We start from the raw sequence: 18,661 nt of genomic DNA, 5'->3' as shown, positions 1-18,661 counted from the left end.
TAGACGGCTCCATGGCGACGGGGACGCTAGCAACGGAGCAGGTAAGTGAATAACTTCTGTATGGTTCATAATTAATGCACGATGTATATTACAAAGTGCATTAATATGGCCATACAGAAGTGTATACCCCCACTTGCTTTCGCGGGACAACCCCTTTAAATTAGATGCTATGCAACCAAACCCTGCAGCTTCAGGCTGGTCCCCACAGGACCGGTCTTGCAGAATGTACACAGCCGGACCGCAAAAAAAATTCTGCGAGATTTCCGCAGCAGAAAGGCTGCTTTAAAACTCGCACCAAAACTTTTCTTCATGTTATCACCTCTCAAGGTGCTTTTATGTGGAATGGTCATCATTAAAAATAAATTAATTTAGGGAATAGAGTAATAATAAAAATAAAAAAAAATTCGCTGGATCGTTCAAATGTGAAGAATAATCGGTCAGTGTAAACACTGCGCACGATTGGACGATGAATAATAATTTGCTCACTTATCGATTATCGTTCATTTCATGCAAGCATGAAAATCATTGTTGGCTCGTTCGCTGATCATTCGGTATAAACACTGATCGTTCAGTCCCTTTCATTCCCTGTGAGCTGGCCGGTGACCCTGCGTATCTCACTTGATTGCATTGCGTATGACCGCAGAGGCTCGCAGGTGGTCATGCACAGTACAGTTTTGTTTTTTTTTATTGTTTTGTGTTTCTCATGCAGTCACTTAGCAATGACTCGGGTACCTGCAACCCATACGCAATGTTAATTGCACATGGGCTGTGGGTTAGACGTCTCCATGGACACCAATGGACGCCGTCCGCACAGATCTCGTGGTAAAATGGAGCATGATGCGATTTTTCTTCCGCTTCTCCTCACTCCCACCGCCTCTCTCTATTGAGTTAACATAGTGGCCATTCAATACTGAACAGCTGCTGTTTACATTGAGCGATCAGCAATCTACTCATCGTCCATCGTTTATGCAGCATAAACGATGGACGATGAGCAGATCGCTGATCGCTCAACATAAATAGCAGCCGTTCAGTACTGAACTGCCGCTATGTTATGTCAATGGAGAGGGGCGGGGGAGTGAGGAGAGAAATCTCCTGCAGCCTCCCCACTGAGAGCCAGCGATACTAGCTCCCGTGCAGCAGCACGAGAGCGAGTATGTGTGGGGACGGGTGTCGGTCATCGTTTGCCTGACACTCGTCCTGTCTAAATGGGCCTTTAGAGAGGAACATTGACACTAGAGCTCCGCTCACTCGAACATCTAAAGGCCTATCTACACATAACGATTGTCGCTCAAATACACGAAAGTGCCCGATCATCATTACGTCTAAACGCGAGCCCTTATGGACTTTTTGTTCGCTCAGTTTCAGCCTGCACAAGAACCATCGCCGGCTCGCTGACTTCTCGTTACGTATAAACAATCCCTGCTCAAACTGACTGATTCTCAACGATGATCTGCCTGTCTAAACATCCTGCAAGAGCGCGAACCATTGTGAAGGAACTAGCGGTGAGGTCACTCGCTCGTGTAGAAGGGGCGGACGGTTTTTTCTGCTTACTGAAGAGGCCGAATTAACAAACTATGAAGTTATTAATGCAGGTGATGACTGTGACTTTGCATTTCCAGCAGTTATTTTCATGAGCCGGCCTCCGCACCGACAGATGCCAGAAGGATGAAAATGACATGGAAATGATCTGCCATTCCTAAACTCTGCTGTCTACTACTGCTTGGTGCTAGAAATAGTCCATGTGGAGCCCTGCACCATCGGTATGCTAATAGGCAAAAAAGGTCAAGGAATTTGGAAACAATATATGGGGAGGGGATGGTTGTATACAAATATACTGGTCTTCCAACAATAAATATTGACTATCGGGGCAGACGGACCTCATAGAGCAGGGAGCCTCCTCTACAGCCCAGAATGAAGAGTGGCTCCTGTTCTGGTGGATAGCCCAGGGTCCTACTGGCAGCTCTGCGGGCCTCAGAGCTGTACTCTCTGTCTGCAGGAGTGACTGGAGCATGTACAGTAATCTTACATAGAAAAAACTAACAGGTCCGCTGCATTGCAGGAGTCCAGCCATTGGAAAGCTTGCCACCCAACAGAACTATATAAAATTATATATGCAAGTCTGGTCTGTAGACAGAGAATCACTTTTTTTTTTTACTGATTTGGGGTCTGAATAAAGTCAGGGATCCAGTTTGGAACCTGAAATTAATTTAAAGGTATTTTCTCATTGAAAAAAGTGTGTAGGAGACCAGACAGGTGGGCATGGAGGCTCTAATACCCTGTTGGACCACCTCTAGCTTGGATACAAGATGTGTTACGGGCAGGCATGGAGGCTCTAGTACCCTGTTGTACCGCCTCTAGCTTGGATACAAGATGTGATACGGGCGGGCATGGAGGCTCTAGTACCCTGTTGTACCGCCTCTAGCTTGGATACAAGATGTGATACGGGCGGGCATGGAGGCTCTAGTACCCTGTTGTACCTCCTCTAGCTTGGATACAAGATGTGATACGGGCGGGCATGGAGGCTCTAGTACCCTGTTGTATCGCCTCTAGCTTGGATGTAAGATGTGATATGCGGGGCATGGATGCTCTAGTACCCTGTTGGGCCGCCTCTAGCTTGGATACAAGATGTGATACGGGCAGGCATGAAGGCTCTAGTACCCTGTTGTACAACCTCTAGCTTGGCGATAGGATGCAATATGGTGGGCATGGATATATACAGGTTCTGTATGGTATCTGTGGCATATTGCTCCACATTTGCTGTAACTGAGCCTCTAGATCGTGCTGGTCCCATACATGTTCCATTAGTGATAAGTCTGGTGAGCGGGCAGCCACAGTGTGACAAAGTTGTGGGGACATCCCTGCGACCCCCTTGTGTGTGCGGCCGACCATTATCCTGCTGCCTCACAGAAGCCCCCATGAGAGGAACACATGTGGCTGCAGGATGTCCTGCAAGTAGTCTCCGGGAGCCTTTTATAGGGCCAGCAGATGAACCACTTTTAGGTCCTCCGGCACCAAGACGGTTCATCCAATCACCACTCTCATCATGGTCATATCTGCCTGGCACATAGCTGCATGATGAGTTTTGCAGGAAAACAACTTCTAAGGTGCAAGATTTTTTTTTTGACAAAGAATGTAAATTGTATCATTCGAACTTTCCCCTAACGTCCCTCTGAGCCCCGTCCGCCTAGCAGGCTGTCCGGTCTCTGCAGCTCCATCCCGGGCTATGAGGCGCAGCACTAGCTAGAATACTGAGGACAGGGGAACATACGGATCTAATAAGGGAGGTGCCGTCCGTGGGTACACGGGGTATATACACTCATGGGTACACCTTGTATGCAAGCGGCTCGACAAAGATCACCCCCTGTCATGCAGACCACAAGAACCAGTCCCAGCGCTGCCCCACGGTGTAATACTCAGGCATGGCGCTGCGGGGCGCAGTGACCCGGGCACACCTATTCCCCACACTACTGACCACGAAGAGGCTATTGTCACCCACCTCAAACACCACTTCTTCATCAAACTCCGCAGTCATTGCTGTCCGCCATGCCACACAGCGCGGCACTCTGGGAAACTGAGTCCTTAGCGAGTGATGTCATTGGAGGAGATACTACGCGCAGCGTGCTCCGTAGAACTACATTTCCCAGAGATCCACGCAGCTTCTTGCTTCAGGCCGCTTAGTGGAGTGTCAGTCGCTTTACACTGGAAAAGCAGTGAGGGGTGTGATGGGTCTATTGTGCTGCTCCAGCGGAAGCTAATGTAGTCAGAAGTCACAATGTACCCGAACAGTCCGAGGGAGCTGTATGTCTTGTGGACAATGTGCTACTGTCTATATCAAAAGCTTTGTTACCCATAGCAACCAATCACAGCGCAGCCTTCATTTTACCTCAGCAGTATAAGAAATGAAAGCTGAGCTGTGATTGGTTGCTGTGGGTGACAAAGGCTGATTTTCTTATAGACAGTTTTCATAAGAGTGTGTTGCCGGGCAGCTTTTCCGTGGCGCACCCTGCAGAATGTTATACCAGTGCAGTCACTGTGACCGCAATTTTTTTTTCTTGCAACATTACATCAGTGAAAACATTGATAATGTGAAGGAAACCATTGTAAATCATTGGTCTCATAATTCTGCTTTTTTACTCGCATCGCACGATTTTATCGCTCGTGTGAAACCCCCCCCCTTTGGTTGGCTTCACACGGACGAGAAAGTCGCGTGAGATTTATGTGTTACAAGGCACACAAATCTCGCATGAATATGAACCTCATTCTTTTGAATGGGGTCATACATGTAGGCGAGGTTTGCGGCTCATACAAATTGCGGTACGTCCTATCTTGGAGCGCGGCATCACACCATGTGAAAATAATGGGAGAAAGTCTGCGATCCATCAACGTGGATGTCAGCCGCGACAGAAAATCACTACTTTCCTGAAGGGATGTGAGGCGGTTTTGACATAAAACCGCCTCACATCCGTGGGGATATCACATGTTGGCGAGCGGAATATCGGGCCATGATTCACAGTCCAATATCACGCTTACCCGTGTGAAGTTAGCCTTACCAGCTGTAGAGGTATTTACCTACCCCATGTACGGGTGCCGCCCACCACTAGAGATCGCGGTCCTATCAAAGTACCCACATGTCTTAATGAATTTGGCACTTTTTGATCCGCATGCGAAGTACAGTTTTTTTCTTAAATCTCCTGCTTTCCTGCGGCACATCCGCAGTGACAGCTGCGGGCGGGCCGCGGATTGGACAGCTTCCATTGACTTTAATGAAAGCTGTTCCTGTGGGAAGCATACAAAAATGGAGCATGCTGCGATTTGTTTTCTGGACAAAAAGGTCCGTAAAACAAATTTGCATGCTTGAATCCATTTGCGGACGCCCATGATTATCTATGGGTGGCTTGATTTGCGGGTGCCCTGCATGGATTTTGCAAATCAAATTTGTCCGTGGACATTGGGCCTTTCGCAGTCCCAAAACCGCTGACCAAATATAAAAAATTGTTTCTATGAAACAAATCTTATCTGTGTGGTGCAAAAAAAAATCCACAACCATATTGACATGCGCAGTGGATTTTAAGGCTGGTTTCACACGGGGAGAATTTGCCGCGGAATTTCTGTGCGGAAAGTCCGCACGGCAATTCCGCCCACGGCTCCTAAAACTGGGATTAGCCAGCAAAGTGGAGATTTTGCAAAAATCTCGTCCACACGTTGTGACCAAGCTGCACAAAAACTAGCATGTGATGCGGAATTCAATTCCGCAGCCTGTCAATTCTCTTTTCCGCAGCGGCCTCTCTATGGGGAGAGAAAGCCGCAGCGGAATGCTGACGACGAAACCTCTCCAAAACCCCAGCCTAAGGCCTCATGTCCACGGGGAAAATCAGGCCCGCCGCGGATTCTTCATACAGAATCCCGCAGCGGGTCCCTCCTTTCCTGCGGACATGAGGCTAAAAAGATTAAATTTACCTGTCTCCGGACACTGCGGATCTTCCCTCCGTCGCGGCCGGATCTTCTTTCTTCGGCCGGGCACTCCATTTTTTAAAAAAAATCCTGCTCTCCCGCGCTGGAGAGCAGAAATTAAGGTGCGGGTGTGCCGCGGATCCGGATAGCTTCCATAGGCTTCAATAGAAGGCTGCGGGAGTCCCGCACTAAAAATGGAGCATGCCGCGGTGTTTTCCTGCACACACAATCCGCGCCTCAGGGGAAAATGACATCCGCAGGTATTTAACTACCTGCGGGTGTCCAATGCATCCCTATGGGGCGCGGATCACGCTGCGGGAAAAACGTTGCGGATTTTAAATCACATTTTAGCCGTGGACATGAGGCCTAAGAGTGTGTTCACCACTGCACTGGAGGTTCTCTGGTGCAGATCTGGCATAAAATCCCCACATCTGTGAGAGTGCTGGTTGGAATGTTGAAAGCCAAACAGACCCCATAAAAGTCAATGGGGCTTGTGTGGCGACATTTGGTTCCGACGTGGCGGATACGGTGGTTGAGGTATAGTCATTGTTTAGCTGAACAAGGGGGATAGACCTGACGTCTGGGTGCAGGTGTGAATGTGCCCCAAATCCACAGCCTGTCAATTCAGACTAGTTCTACACGCAGCGGAAATATCCACTGTACTTCTACACGAAACATACACAGTGAAATCCACACGATTTTGTTGCCGATTTATCCGCAGATTTTTGAAATGAATGAACTCTGCAGTGAATTTTTCGCAACAAATATAGCATGATGGGGACGTGAAGATCTGCAACGACTCAAATCTGCAGTGGATTTGTTCAGCTGTGAGGGGCGATAAAATCACGTGATTTTTGCACGATGCGAGAGCGTGTGAAAGCACAGAATTATGAAACCCAATGGTTTCCTTTACATTTGCAATGTTTTCACTCATGCCAAGCTGCGTGGAAAAAAAATTGTGGTATGTCCTATCTTTCTGCGTTTTGTTCTTTTTTATCACACGTTTCCATATGGAGCCTTCGTTTTATCGCATCGCAACACACGAACTTGCGATTTTTGTCATAACGCTTGTATCACGCGTGTTGGAGGAATGTGATGTGTTTGACTAACCCATTGAAAACAATGGACGATGTGTTACAAAGGAACATGAAAAAAATAGTACATGCAGCAATTTTTAACCTCGCAGCAGCGCTGTGAAGGAAAAAGAAAAAAATTGCTCATGTGAATAATTTCATTCAAAAGCATGGAGTTCATATTCGTGCAAATTTTGTGCATGACGCTATGCACAGAACTGATTCGAGATTCTCGCTCGTGTGAATGAGCAAGGTCAGAAGTCCTGCCTGGAGGGTCTGTACAGGCAGAGGTCCTGCCTGCAGGGTCCATACTGGCAGGGGCCAGGAGTCCTGCTCGGAGGGTCCGTACTGGCAGGGGCCAGGAGTCCTGCTCGGAGGGTCCGTACTGGCAGGGGCCAGGAGTCCTGCTCGGAGGGTCCGTACTGGCAGGGGCCAGGAGTCCTGCTCGGAGGGTCCGTACTGGCAGGGGCCAGGAGTCCTGCTCGGAGGGTCCGTACTGGCAGGGGCCACGAGTCCTGCTCGGAGGGTCCACACTGGCAGGGGCCACGAGTCCTGCTCGGAGGGTCCACACTGGCAGGGGCCAGGAGTCCTGCTCGGAGGGTCCACACTGGCAGGGGCCAGGAGTCCTGCTCGGAGGGTCCACACTGGCAGGGGCCAGGAGTCCTGCTCGGAGGGTCCACACTGGCAGGGGCCAGGAGTCCTGCTCGGAGGGTCCACACTGGCAGGGGCCAGGAGTCCTGCTCGGAGGGTCCACACTGGCAGGGGCCAGGGGTCCTGCTCGGAGGGTCCACACTGGCAGGGGCCAGGGGTCCTGCCCGGAGGGTCCACACTGGCAGGGGCCAGGGGTCCTGCTCGGAGGGTCCACACTGGCAGGGGCCAGGGGTCCTGCTCGGAGGGTCCACACTGGCAGGGGCCAGGGGTCCTGCTCGGAGGGTCCACACTGGCAGGGGCCAGGGGTCCTGCTCGGAGGGTCCACACTGGCAGGGGCCAGGGGTCCTGCTCGGAGGGTCCACACTGGCAGGGGCCAGGGGTCCTGCTCGGAGGGTCCACACTGGCAGGGGCCAGGGGTCCTGCTCGGAGGGTCCACACTGGCAGGGGCCAGGTGTCCTGCTCGGAGGGTCCACACTGGCAGGGGCCAGGTGTCCTGCTCGGAGGGTCCACACTGGCAGGGGCCAGGAGTCCTGCCCGGAGGGTCCATACTGGCAGGGGCCAGGAGTTCTGCCCAGAGGGTCCATACTGGCTGGGGCCAGGAGTCCTGCACCAAGGGTCCATACTGGCAGGGGCCAGCAGTCCTGCCCTGAGGGTCCACACTTGCCAGGAGTCCCTTGCAGGGGCCAGGAGTATTGCCTGGAGGGTCCATACTGGCAGGGCCCAGGAGTCCTGCCCGGAGGGTCCATACTATAAGGGATGAGGGGACCTGCCCGGTGTGTCCGCACTGGCAGGGGACCTGCCCGGTGGGTCCGCACTGACAGGGGACCTGCCCGGTGGGTCCGCACTGGCAGGGGTCCTGCCTGGAGGGTCAGCACTGGCAGGGGTCCTGCCCGGAGGGTCCTGTTCGGAGGGCCCGTACTGGCAGGGGTCAGGGGCCTGCCCGGATGATCCGTACTGGCAGGGGTCCTGCCCGAAGGATCCTTACTGGCAAGGGGCAGGAGTCCTGCCCGGAGGATCCGTACTGGCAAGGGGCAGGAGTCCTGCCCGGAGGATCCGTACTGGCAAGGGGCAGGAGTCCTGCCCGGAGGATCCGTACTGGCAAGGGGCAGGAGTCCTGCCCGGAGGATCCGTACTGGCAAGGGGCAGGAGTCCTGCCCGGAGGATCCGTACTGGCAAGGGGCAGGAGTCCTGCCCGGAGGATCCGTACTGGCAAGGGGCAGGAGTCCTGCCCGGAGGATCCGTACTGGCAAGGGGCAGGAGTCCTGCCCGGAGGATCCGTACTGGCAAGGGGCAGGAGTCCTGCCCGGATGATCCGCACTGGCAAGGGGCAGGAGTCCTGCCCGGATGATCCGCACTGGCAAGGGGCAGGAGTCCTGCCCGGATGATCCGCACTGGCAAGGGGCAGGAGTCCTGCCCGGATGATCCGCACTGGCAAGGGGCAGGAGTCCTGCCCGGATGATTTGCACTGGCAAGGGGCAGGAGTCCTTCCTGCCCGGATGATCCGTACTGGCAAGGGGCAGGAGTCCTGCCCGGAGGATCCGTACTGGCAAGGGGCACGAGTCCTGCCCGGAGGATCCGTACTGGCAAGGGGCAGGAGTCCTGCCCGGAGGATCCGTACTGGCAAGGGGCAGGAGTCCTGCCTGGAGGGTCCATACGGGAAGGGGTTAGGAGTCCTGCCTGGAGGGTTCGTACTAGCAGGGGCCCTCCAGGTACTGGCGTGGTTAGGGGTCTTGCCCGGGGAGTCGCTACTGGCAGTTGTCTTGCCTGGAGGGTCCATACTTGGAGGGGTCAGGGGTTCTGCCCGGAGGGTCCGTACTGGCAGGGGTCAGGGATCCTGCCTGAAGGATCCTTACTGGCAAGGGACAGGAGTCCTGCCCGGAGGATCCTTACTGGCAAGGGACAGGAGTCCTGCCCGGAGGATCCTTACTGGCAAGGGACAGGAGTCCTGCCCGGAGGATCCTTACTGGCAAGGGACAGGAGTCCTGCCCGGAGGATCCGTACTGGCAAGGGGCAGGAGTCCTGCCCGGAGGATCCGTGCTGGCAAGGGGCAGGAGTCCTGCCCGGAGGATCCGTGCTGGCAAGGGGCTGGAGTCCTGCCCGGAGGATCCGTGCTGGCAAGGGGCTGGAGTCCTGCCCGGATGATCCGCGCTGGCAAGGGGCAGGAGTCCTGCCCGGATGATCCGCGCTGGCAAGGGGCAGGAGTCCTGCCCGGATGATCCGCGCTGGCAAGGGGCAGGAGTCCTGCCCGGAGGATCCGTACTGGCAAGGGGCAGGAGTCCTGCCCGGAGGATCCGCGCTGGCAAGGGGCAGGAGTCCTGCCCGGAGGATCCGTACTGGCAAGGGGCAGGAGTCCTGCCCGGAGGATCCGCGCTGGCAAGGGGCAGGAGTCCTGCCCGGAGGATCCGCGCTGGCAAGGGGCAGGAGTCCTGCCCGGAGGATCCGTACTGGCAAGGGGCAGGAGTCCTGCCCGGAGGATCCGTACTGGCAAGGGGCAGGAGTCCTGCCTGGAGGGTCCATATGGGAAGGGGTTAGGAGTCCTGCCTGGAGGGTTCGTACTAGCAGGGGCCCTCCAGGTACTGGCGTGGTTAGGGGTCTTGCCCGGGGAGTCGGTACTGGCAGGTGTCTTGCCTGGAGGGTCCATACTTGGAGGGGTCCTGCCCAGAGGGCTCATACTGGCAGGGGTCTTGCCTAGAGGGTTTATACTGGCAAGGGTCCAACCTAGAGAGTCCGTACTGGCAGGGACCAAAGGTCTTGCCCGGAGGGTCCATACTGAGAGGGGTCAGGGGTCTTGCTGGAGGGTCCATACTAGGAGGGGTCAGTGGTCCTGCCAGGACGGTCCGTACTGGCAGGGGTTTTGCCCGGAGGGTCTGTACTGGCAGGGGTCAGGGGTCCTGGCCGGAAGGGCCGGTTTGGGGGTCGTGCAGCAGAACAGCATTAGGATTAAATGAAGAGCCGACTCTTTGGAGAGCTGAGACAATGCTCCGGATCACCAAACAGAGCCAGAACCCCCATGCCTAGAAGTAGGAGTGGAAGGTGGAGCGGTGTTTGCCCGTGACGTGCTCCGGCCCTCCCCTCCTCCTCCCTCCTCACCATAGTGGGAAGAAGCAGCATCTCCTGCTCCAGCAGGCGGCCCCTTGTCCGGACAGCGGGCACCGCGGAGTTAGCTGCCCCGAGCCCCCTGGAGTTATGGCCGGACCACACGGTGTTCTGGATTAAAAGTGACACTCCATGGAAGAACATGAGTTCTGGTGAGTCCCGCGCTGGGGACGTGCGCTCCGGGGTCTGGGAAGGGGTTACCGCTGCTGCTCGGGAGATACAACGAGGTTACAGCTTGGTGTGCGGGAATCACCGCTCTGTCCTGTAGGTTGTGTTACCTCCATGCAGTCCACGGGGGCGCAGAGGAGCGCGGAGGTCACTGCACACAAGGGACAGAACTTCAGCACAACTAGGTGTCCAGGATGGCCAGGAGTTGTGTGACTTTCCAGATCGCACCTTCTGCAAGATGTATGTGTTGTCAGGGAGTGGGTGGTGGATGAGAACTGACTATACAGCTGGGGGGTTGCTCCTATTGTATGTAATCAGCCCTCTGTGAGCTCCGCTATCTCTCCTGCGCTGATAGGGTGATACAATGTACTCATCAGTCGGGCTACAATAGCCAGGATGTGGACACTGGATGCAGTTGTAGCAAAATCTCTATGCAAATCAGAATGCTTATATTCACTGACAGCAAACATTGGTGGATTATGTTCTTCCTAAACACAAACTGGAAAGTTTAATTATTTTTCTCCTTCTGTGTCACCCAGTGATTAACAGAAATCGCCACAACCGAATTAAACCACTTGTTCATGGTGTGAATACATCAGGCTGCTGCAGCATTCACATATAGCAGACAATCCGCAGCACAATTCGATCCCTATCCGCATCGAAATCCACGTGTAGTTTGCAGATTTTGAGGTATGTTCACACGGCAGAATTTGCTGTGGAATTTCCATGGCAAATTATGCCTGAAAAACCATGGGAGAATCTGAACCTTTTGGCGGTACATGGCATTTGTCCAGTCAATGGGAAAAATACACATGCGGAATTCCGATATGCAAAATTGCCTTTCTGCATCAAGAAGTGACAAGCATCAAAAAGCCACAGATTTTGGCACAGGTTTTCAGGCAGAATTCTCAGTGTGAACATACCCCGCTTTTAAAATCTGCAACATAGATTGACATGCTATGGATTTAAAAACCATACTGCATGTCCATTCCGCTGCAGATTATACATGCGTTTTACACACTATGGGTGTGAGATTTGTTAGTCTCATTCACATGGCTTTTACTATAAGCACTAGCGGATTTTCTGTGTGGAAATCACTGATCAATGATAGATGTATCTGGACGAACAATTATATTAAAGTGGTTGCTCAGGACTTTGGGCTTCTTTTTCTATTGATGACCTATCCTCATGATATGCAGGGTCTACCACTGAAGATCTCCACCGATCAGCTGATCACTGGCTCTGATTCCTCGCTGCTGTCAATGTGTTCAGCTTCCTGCGCTGTCCAAGCTGGAAGTGGCATCAAGAATTAGCTGATTGTGGGGATCTTGTGTGGCAGATTGTGAGGATAGGTGATCAATAGAAAAAATGGCCAAAGTCACGGACAACCCCTCTAGCAATCATTCATCCCCACACATCTATCCCAGTGCAAATGATCATTTGCCATAAACAAGCGCCAATCAACCTGTTTGCCTTTGTCACTTGTTATAGCAGGATGAAACTTGGCCTATATAAATGAGCTCTTGTGTGAAAGATCTTTCATATAAAGAATCTCAGAAAAACCTTTTCTTTAAAATACTTTTTTTTGTCAAAATATTGTGAGACCTGTAACTTCTTTTTTTCCCCCAAATTTTCTGGGGGTAACGGTGCTCGTAAAATTATATTTTTCCATATTTTTTTAGACCCCCTAGGGCACTTAAACTTGTGATCACCTAATTGCTTACACAATGTACTGAAATAGTTCTGTATTGCAGTGTATTATACTGGTCCTGACTTGTGGCTGCGATTCCACCCAGCTGCCAATGGGAGACAATTTTGCCAACCTTATCAGCAAGATCATACTCTCATTAATGGCCGCAACTGGGTGGAATTGCAGCTGCAAGTCGGTGCTCATTGTGTCGGAGAGCACCCTTAGGTCCTGGGATGCCATGGCAAGCCAGTAACATCTGCAGCTGTTTAATAGTTTAGATCACCCATGCCAAACATAAGTCCTCCGGGCCGAATGTGGTCCTCCACCTCATTTTATGTGGCCCTTGAGATCCACTGCATGTAAAAAGCAGGACTTCCAAGTTTAATGAGTCCCTGCGCACCGCGACAGTCTACCTCGCATCTCCTCCTACTTTCTCTGAGACGCAAAAGAAAAGCGTAGAAGTGGATTACTGCTATTATCAACGCACCGGAGTGCCATTATATTTTCATTTTAGGTAATTTGGGAATTTAGCACACATGTTGGCTGCACTAGGCTTTCTATAAAGAAGCATTATTACACAGAAAATCTCTATGCTGCTTCATAGGTAAAGTTCCCTGGTGCAAGCACCGAGTCATGACCGACTCCTAGGGTGACGTCACATTGTGACGTTTTGGCAGACTGTTTTTGCGGGGTGGTTTGCCATCGCCTTCCCTGGTCAACTTTACCCCCCAGCAAGCTGGGGACTCATTTTACCGATCTCGGAAGGATGGAAGGCAATTTTGAGCCGGATATCTAAACGTGGGGATTGAACCCACAACCTTCAGGTCTTGGGTTCACACTGCATTTAACACTCTGCACCACATGAGGCTTTATTTCATAGGGAACGATAACCTAATGGGGGGCTACTTGCTCACCCCCACCCAATCCATCTACGCTTTTCCCCAACCAACACTTACAATGCAGGGCACCAAGGGAGGCATTATTTGGGACACAGCTCAGTACTAAAGAGGTGGTAGGGACTGACTTATCTAACCTGGTCCTAAAGGACATCTTGGCCTTTTACTTAGGTGGTGCACCACAACATATCTGGTGGAACAATCTGAATCCCAAAATGTCCAACAAGAGTAAAATTGATGTAGAAGGAAGGCGATTTAATGAAAGATGGGAAAGTGAATACGTTTGTGCTTCAAGGAGAAGAAAACAATATATCTGTTGTGTTATGAGGCAGTGTTGGTAGTAAAGGCGTACAGTATAAATCGGCATTTTGAGTCTTACAACTACAGGTGGCCTTTTGAAGGCAGCCATAAGTCTGATGTGGCCCTCGGTGAAAATGAGTTTGACACCTCTGATTTAAATACTGCAATCTCCATGCACCTTCCATTGACTTTACACCCTTGGCCATGAAGGAGCTAAAGGATTTAGCTCTCCATACCACGGGCAAATTTTCACTGCGATCCCCGCGGCGATAATTCGGCCGTGGGGAATGCAGTGAACGCTTTCCATAGCTCACCAAGGAGATCCATCTGCCGGCTTCTGCTCCCGGGCGGCTCCTCCGTGGGGTTTCGCAATGCCTGTGGACAGGCAGCCCATCACTGACATCTGTTGTGAAGACTCCAGTTCTGTATCTTGTCTTTTCCAGGCTGTGTATTCTGCACTTTTCTTCTGACTTCTAGGTCACATGACCAGCACTCTGACAACATTCTGTGTCGTACAAGTCATGGGGCAGGGTTATACTCTCGACGGAAAAAAAAATCCCTCCGCTAGAAGGAGTTGTCGGAATCAAATTAAACTTTCTTTGTGTGATTGTAAGGTTGATATAAGTAAGGGAATACAAGGGGAGAGCAAAAGGGTAATTTATTGCTGAAAACTGACCCCTTGAATGGAGGCTCTAGTACCCTGTTGTACCGCCTCTAGATTGGATACAAGATGTGATACAGGCGGGTATGGAGGCTCTACTACCCTGTTGTACCCCCTCTAGATTGGATACAAGATGTAATATGGGCGCGCATGGAGGCGCTAGTACCCTGTTGTACCTCCTCTAGCTTGGATACAAGCTGTGATACGGGCGGGCATGGAGGCTCTAGTACTCTGTTGTACCTCCTCTAGCTTGGATACAAGATGTAATATGGATGGACATGGAGGCTCTAGTACCCTGTTGTACCTCCTCTAGCTTGGATACAAGATGTAATACGGATGGACATGGAGGCTCTAGTACCCTGTTGTACCTCCTCTAGCTTGGATACAAGATGTAATACGGATGGAGATGGAGGCTCTAGTGCCCTGTTGTACCTCCTCTAGCTTGGATACAAGATGTAATACGGATGGACATGGAGGCTCTAGTACCCTGTTGTACCTCCTCTAGCTTGGATACAAGATGTAATACGGATGGACATGGAGGCTCTAGTACCCTGTTGTACCTCCTCTAGCTTGGATACAAGATGTAATACGGATGGACATGGAGGCTCTAGCACCTGGTTGTACCTCCTCTAGCTTGGATACAAGATGTAATACGGATGGACATGGAGGCTCTAGTACCCTGTTGTACCTCCTCTAGCTTGGATGTAATGTGATGTGATGTGGGCATGCCCGACACTTGTCCCACACATAACGCTCCCGTGCTCCTGCTTGTATCGCTGGCTCACAGTGGGGTAGCAGGAGCAGATTTTAGTTCTCGCTCCTCCCCCGCCCCTCTCGATTCAGTTAACATAGTGGCTGTTCAATACTGAATGGCTGCTATTTACACTGCACTGTCATAGTTAAACTTATTGCTCATTGTTCATGCAGCATAAAGGATGCTTGCAAGGCACATTGTGTGGTGCCAATACATGTGGCAATCTATCAATAAAAGTATACCAGCAAACTGGTTGCTGAGAGAATATTCTAATTTGAAAGTGTACCGGAGTCCCGAAGAGCGTGGGGTGGCTTTTTCATTACCCTTGGTTGTCAAGTGGAAAAAGAGCTGCACTACGCAAGTTTTTATAGGCCTAAGGTGAAACCACCTTTAGGGCCTCAGAGGGCAAGACCGTTCATCTAATCACCCCACAACTCTAATCATTTGAGAGATAGACAGGTACATAGATAGATAGAAGAGGGGATGAGCTATGGAACTTCCGCAGCAGAGTTTAGTGATATTGTGGCAGATCTCCTCAAAATAAAGAAGAAGAAAAAAAAAGACCCAGAGCGCTTCTTAAAATTAATGGCAGCATTCCTAGTATTGTCCTACCTGTCCAGTAGTTAACCCTTCTCTTTAGCCAGTGGATGGTGGTTGTGACTTATCATCCATTTTTCTGTCCTAAATAGCAAGTCTTCCTTGTCATGATGGGATTGAATCTAGTAGCATGTGTATACACCTATATCAGTATCCTGGCTATTGATTGGTTTTGTGCTTTGTTTCCCATTACCATCTATTATGCTTTCCCTTGTCACTGTAGTTGGCATTCTTCTACCATGTAAATTGTCATGTTTCAGATTCGGTCACATTGGAAATCAGTGAGGAGCGTTACAAGCAATCCAGTGTCGTCAGGAAGGAAATGTTTAGTATTACTGTCTGTCTACATCATGGATATAGGGTCACACTTTGAAGAGCTGAAGTGCTTCCCCTTGACTGAAGGCTTGTGGTCACTAACAGGATGTTTATTTTATATATTCCAGACTCTAGTTTGCCGGTTCCAACTGGAGTCATTTCCACATGTTCCTGCACGACCCTGACAAAATGTGTGCTGTTCTTACTGCGCATCAGTATAGCAGATGGCTTAGAACTCAAGGAGTGTTGCGAAATGACTGTTCAAACACTACTATAAACTGAGTTCTAGTTATGGTGTGTACAGAGCTTTATGTAACTAGAGGAATGTCTTGGGAAGGCAGATTTTAAAGGGAACCTGTCCATCACCTTTGAGCCCTATAAACTATGCCATGGGGCTCAAAGGTGATGGGAAGGGGAGTCCAGGGAGCTGTGTCCCCAGCAGATACCTGTGTGCATGCAGTGTGCCATACATTTTTATGGGAAAGCATGCGCACACAGCCGAATGAAGAGTCATGCTGTGGTGCGTGCAGCAACTTCGTGGATGCACAGCGCTGAAACAAGGTGAGTATGAAACGTGACTCCCTATTTTATCACCTTTCGAGCCCCTGAATGTAGTTTATGAGCCTCATAGGTGATGACCTGTTCTCTGTGAATAGAAGTTGACCCGGTTACACATGGACAGGCCCAATCCACCAGAGCTGTAATTTTGTTAGTGGCTTTCTGCTCTGGATAATAAAGAGGAGGTCTCAAATGATTGAACACTTGATTTTCCCCCCCTTTAATTGCAATTCTGCCAATTTCTCTACAGTGGGTGGTTGTTGGAGGAGTCAGCTTGCGAACAGGGAGCCACAGGCTGCTTCAGCCAATCGTAGACTTCAGTGGTCGATCGTTGAGACCTGTGATTGGCTATAGCAGCCTGTGACCTTTTGTCAACAGGTTCAATGCAACCTGTAAATAGAATGGAAAAGCAGCAGGGAGCCACGATGGGAGACTATAGGCTAGTCTATTGTTTTTTCTCACGTTTCTAATAATAACTTGGAAACGTCCTTTAAAATTTGACTTATCTACAGGGTAGGTAGCTGATTGATGGAGATACAATGAAGGCCAATTTGCTATTTGCTGGGCTAGCTATCATTTTGAAAGTAGCAGGATGCAGATGGCTCCGTACATTATGCAGTGGCCTAGCATGGTGCCTGCAATACCATGCCAGACCACTTCACAATGTATGGAGCTATCTACTTTCTGCTCCTAAGGCCTCATGTCCACGGGCAAAAGAAGAATTAAAATCCGCAGCGGATTTTAACTCTTCTCCTGCCCGCGGATCCGTATCCCATAGGGATGCATTGACCACCCGCGGGTAGATAAATACCCGCGGATGGTCAATAAAAGTGATTTTTTTAAAAAATGGAGCATGAAAAAATCTGGACCATGGTCCATTTTCGTGCGGGTCTCCCACGGGGACGCCTCCCGCAGGCTTCTATTGAAGCCTATGGAAGCCGTCCGGATCCGCGGGAGACCAAAATCGGAATTTACTCACCTGCTCCGGATCTTCCCTTCGCCGTGGCTTCATCTTCTCTCCGTCGCGGCCGGATCTTCTTTCTTCGGGCCGGCGCATGCGCGGGGCACGCAACCGACGTGCCTTGCGCATCCGCCGGGTCGAAGAAAGAAGATCCGGCCGCGACGGAGAGAAGATGAAGCTGCGGCGAAGGGAAGATCTGGAGCGGGTGAGAGGTGAGTTAATTCTTATTTTTATGCCTCATGTCCGCGGGGCAGGAGGGACCCGCTGCGGATTCTACATGGAGAATCCGTAGCGGGCCTCATTTTCCCTGTGGACATGAGGCCTTACAGTGGCCGGGCAACAGATGATCAGCTGTCATCCTGGGCAGCCAACCCCTGCCAATCTGTTATTGATGACCTGTAGATAGGTCATCAAATTTTAAGAGCTGGACAACTCCTTTTGAGCTATAATAGAACTATATTGTTCTATTATATAGCATTAGGAATCTCTTATGGTAACAGACATGCCATATAGACAGATGACTCCTTGTGTGCTTTGCAACTGCTGAAAATATGGGTTGACCCTTTCACCTTAGCAGATGTTTAAATATGCTCTACTTCCAAGGACACTTTTTGTTCCTTGTCTTAATAATCCATTGATAAGCATATTGTCTAGATTTCATAAGAAGGAACTAAAGAAATTTTGAAAATGTAACATTTTAGTAATTTTGAGGTAGTATTTTCCTCTGGGTATGAATGTATTCATACGGTAGTAATTTTTATTAGCGCTCCACCCTTTTTAAATGGATACTCAAAAGACCCGAGTTGATAAGTCTGTTGTGTGCTATATGCAAACAGCTTTGTAATAATGTTTTGTGGTCGGACTATGGAAGAATAGATTTGTTACATAGTAAACAAGTACATTTATTGTAAATGTTTGCATGGTGAATATGAAGCCCCCAGTGAATTACAGTCTTTACATGGACAAAAAGATTAAATGTTCTATTGAATGAGCACAGACTTGGCTCTCAAGCTGAAATGCTTTTACCATAAATGATCCCATTGTGCAAAAGATACATATAATGTTTTCACTGTGCAAATAGTAACTCAAGCATCTGTGCTGCAGTCAGGTCCCGGCTACAAGGTGATTTTGGAGGAACAATGTACTCATGTTTTTCAGGACTAAAATGAATTAAACAAAATACAAACCCAACCATAAACCATGTTCTATAAATATATCGTATTTATAGGTTCAGTCCTAGACTGCAGATCACAAGGCAGGTACTGGTGTCATATGTCGACACCGGAAGCTAGGGGTTGACCGGGCAGAGCTGGAGGGAATGCCCCGGTCATGCCCCTTGCTGCTGATTGGCTCCTGGTCTCTGCTTTCTCCCGTCCTGCCTGCACTGTTACTTGCGCCAGGTGACAGGCTCCTGCTTTGTGCGGCTATTGTGCCGTCTTCAGCCCCAGACCCTCAGCTCCTGCATGCCGCTTCCTCCCCCCACCCCCGCT

General features: G+C 50.5%; 2 protein-coding genes across 6 annotated transcripts in view; one reads left to right on the top strand and one right to left on the bottom strand.

The window, feature by feature from the left end:
* VEZT (vezatin, adherens junctions transmembrane protein) overlaps nt 1-3,587 on the bottom strand; it is a 52,204-nt gene extending 48,617 nt beyond the window's left edge. For 2 of the 3 annotated variants that reach the window (XM_066591544.1, XM_066591545.1), the window contains exon 1: nt 3,497-3,587. In XM_066591544.1, the coding sequence (XP_066447641.1) occupies nt 3,497-3,532 (36 nt within the window). In that variant the 5' untranslated portion in view covers nt 3,533-3,587. The remainder of the gene's footprint in view (nt 1-3,496) is intronic. The other variant, XM_066591546.1, reaches the window with a different exon arrangement.
* A 6,684-nt stretch (nt 3,588-10,271) lies between these two features.
* Nucleotides 10,272-18,661, top strand: part of FGD6 (FYVE, RhoGEF and PH domain containing 6) — an 87,407-nt gene continuing 79,017 nt past the window's right edge. For all 3 annotated transcript variants that reach the window (XM_066591542.1, XM_066591541.1, XM_066591543.1), the window contains exon 1: nt 10,272-10,423. In XM_066591542.1, coding sequence (XP_066447639.1) covers nt 10,414-10,423 — 10 coding nt within the window. In that variant the 5' untranslated portion in view covers nt 10,272-10,413. The remainder of the gene's footprint in view (nt 10,424-18,661) is intronic.

This window comes from Eleutherodactylus coqui, chromosome 2, assembly GCF_035609145.1.
Source record: "Eleutherodactylus coqui strain aEleCoq1 chromosome 2, aEleCoq1.hap1, whole genome shotgun sequence".
NCBI lineage: Eukaryota > Metazoa > Chordata > Amphibia > Anura > Eleutherodactylidae > Eleutherodactylus > Eleutherodactylus coqui.
The sequence above is the reverse complement of the archived record's forward strand: the minus strand, read 5'-3'. Positions and strand labels throughout refer to the sequence as shown.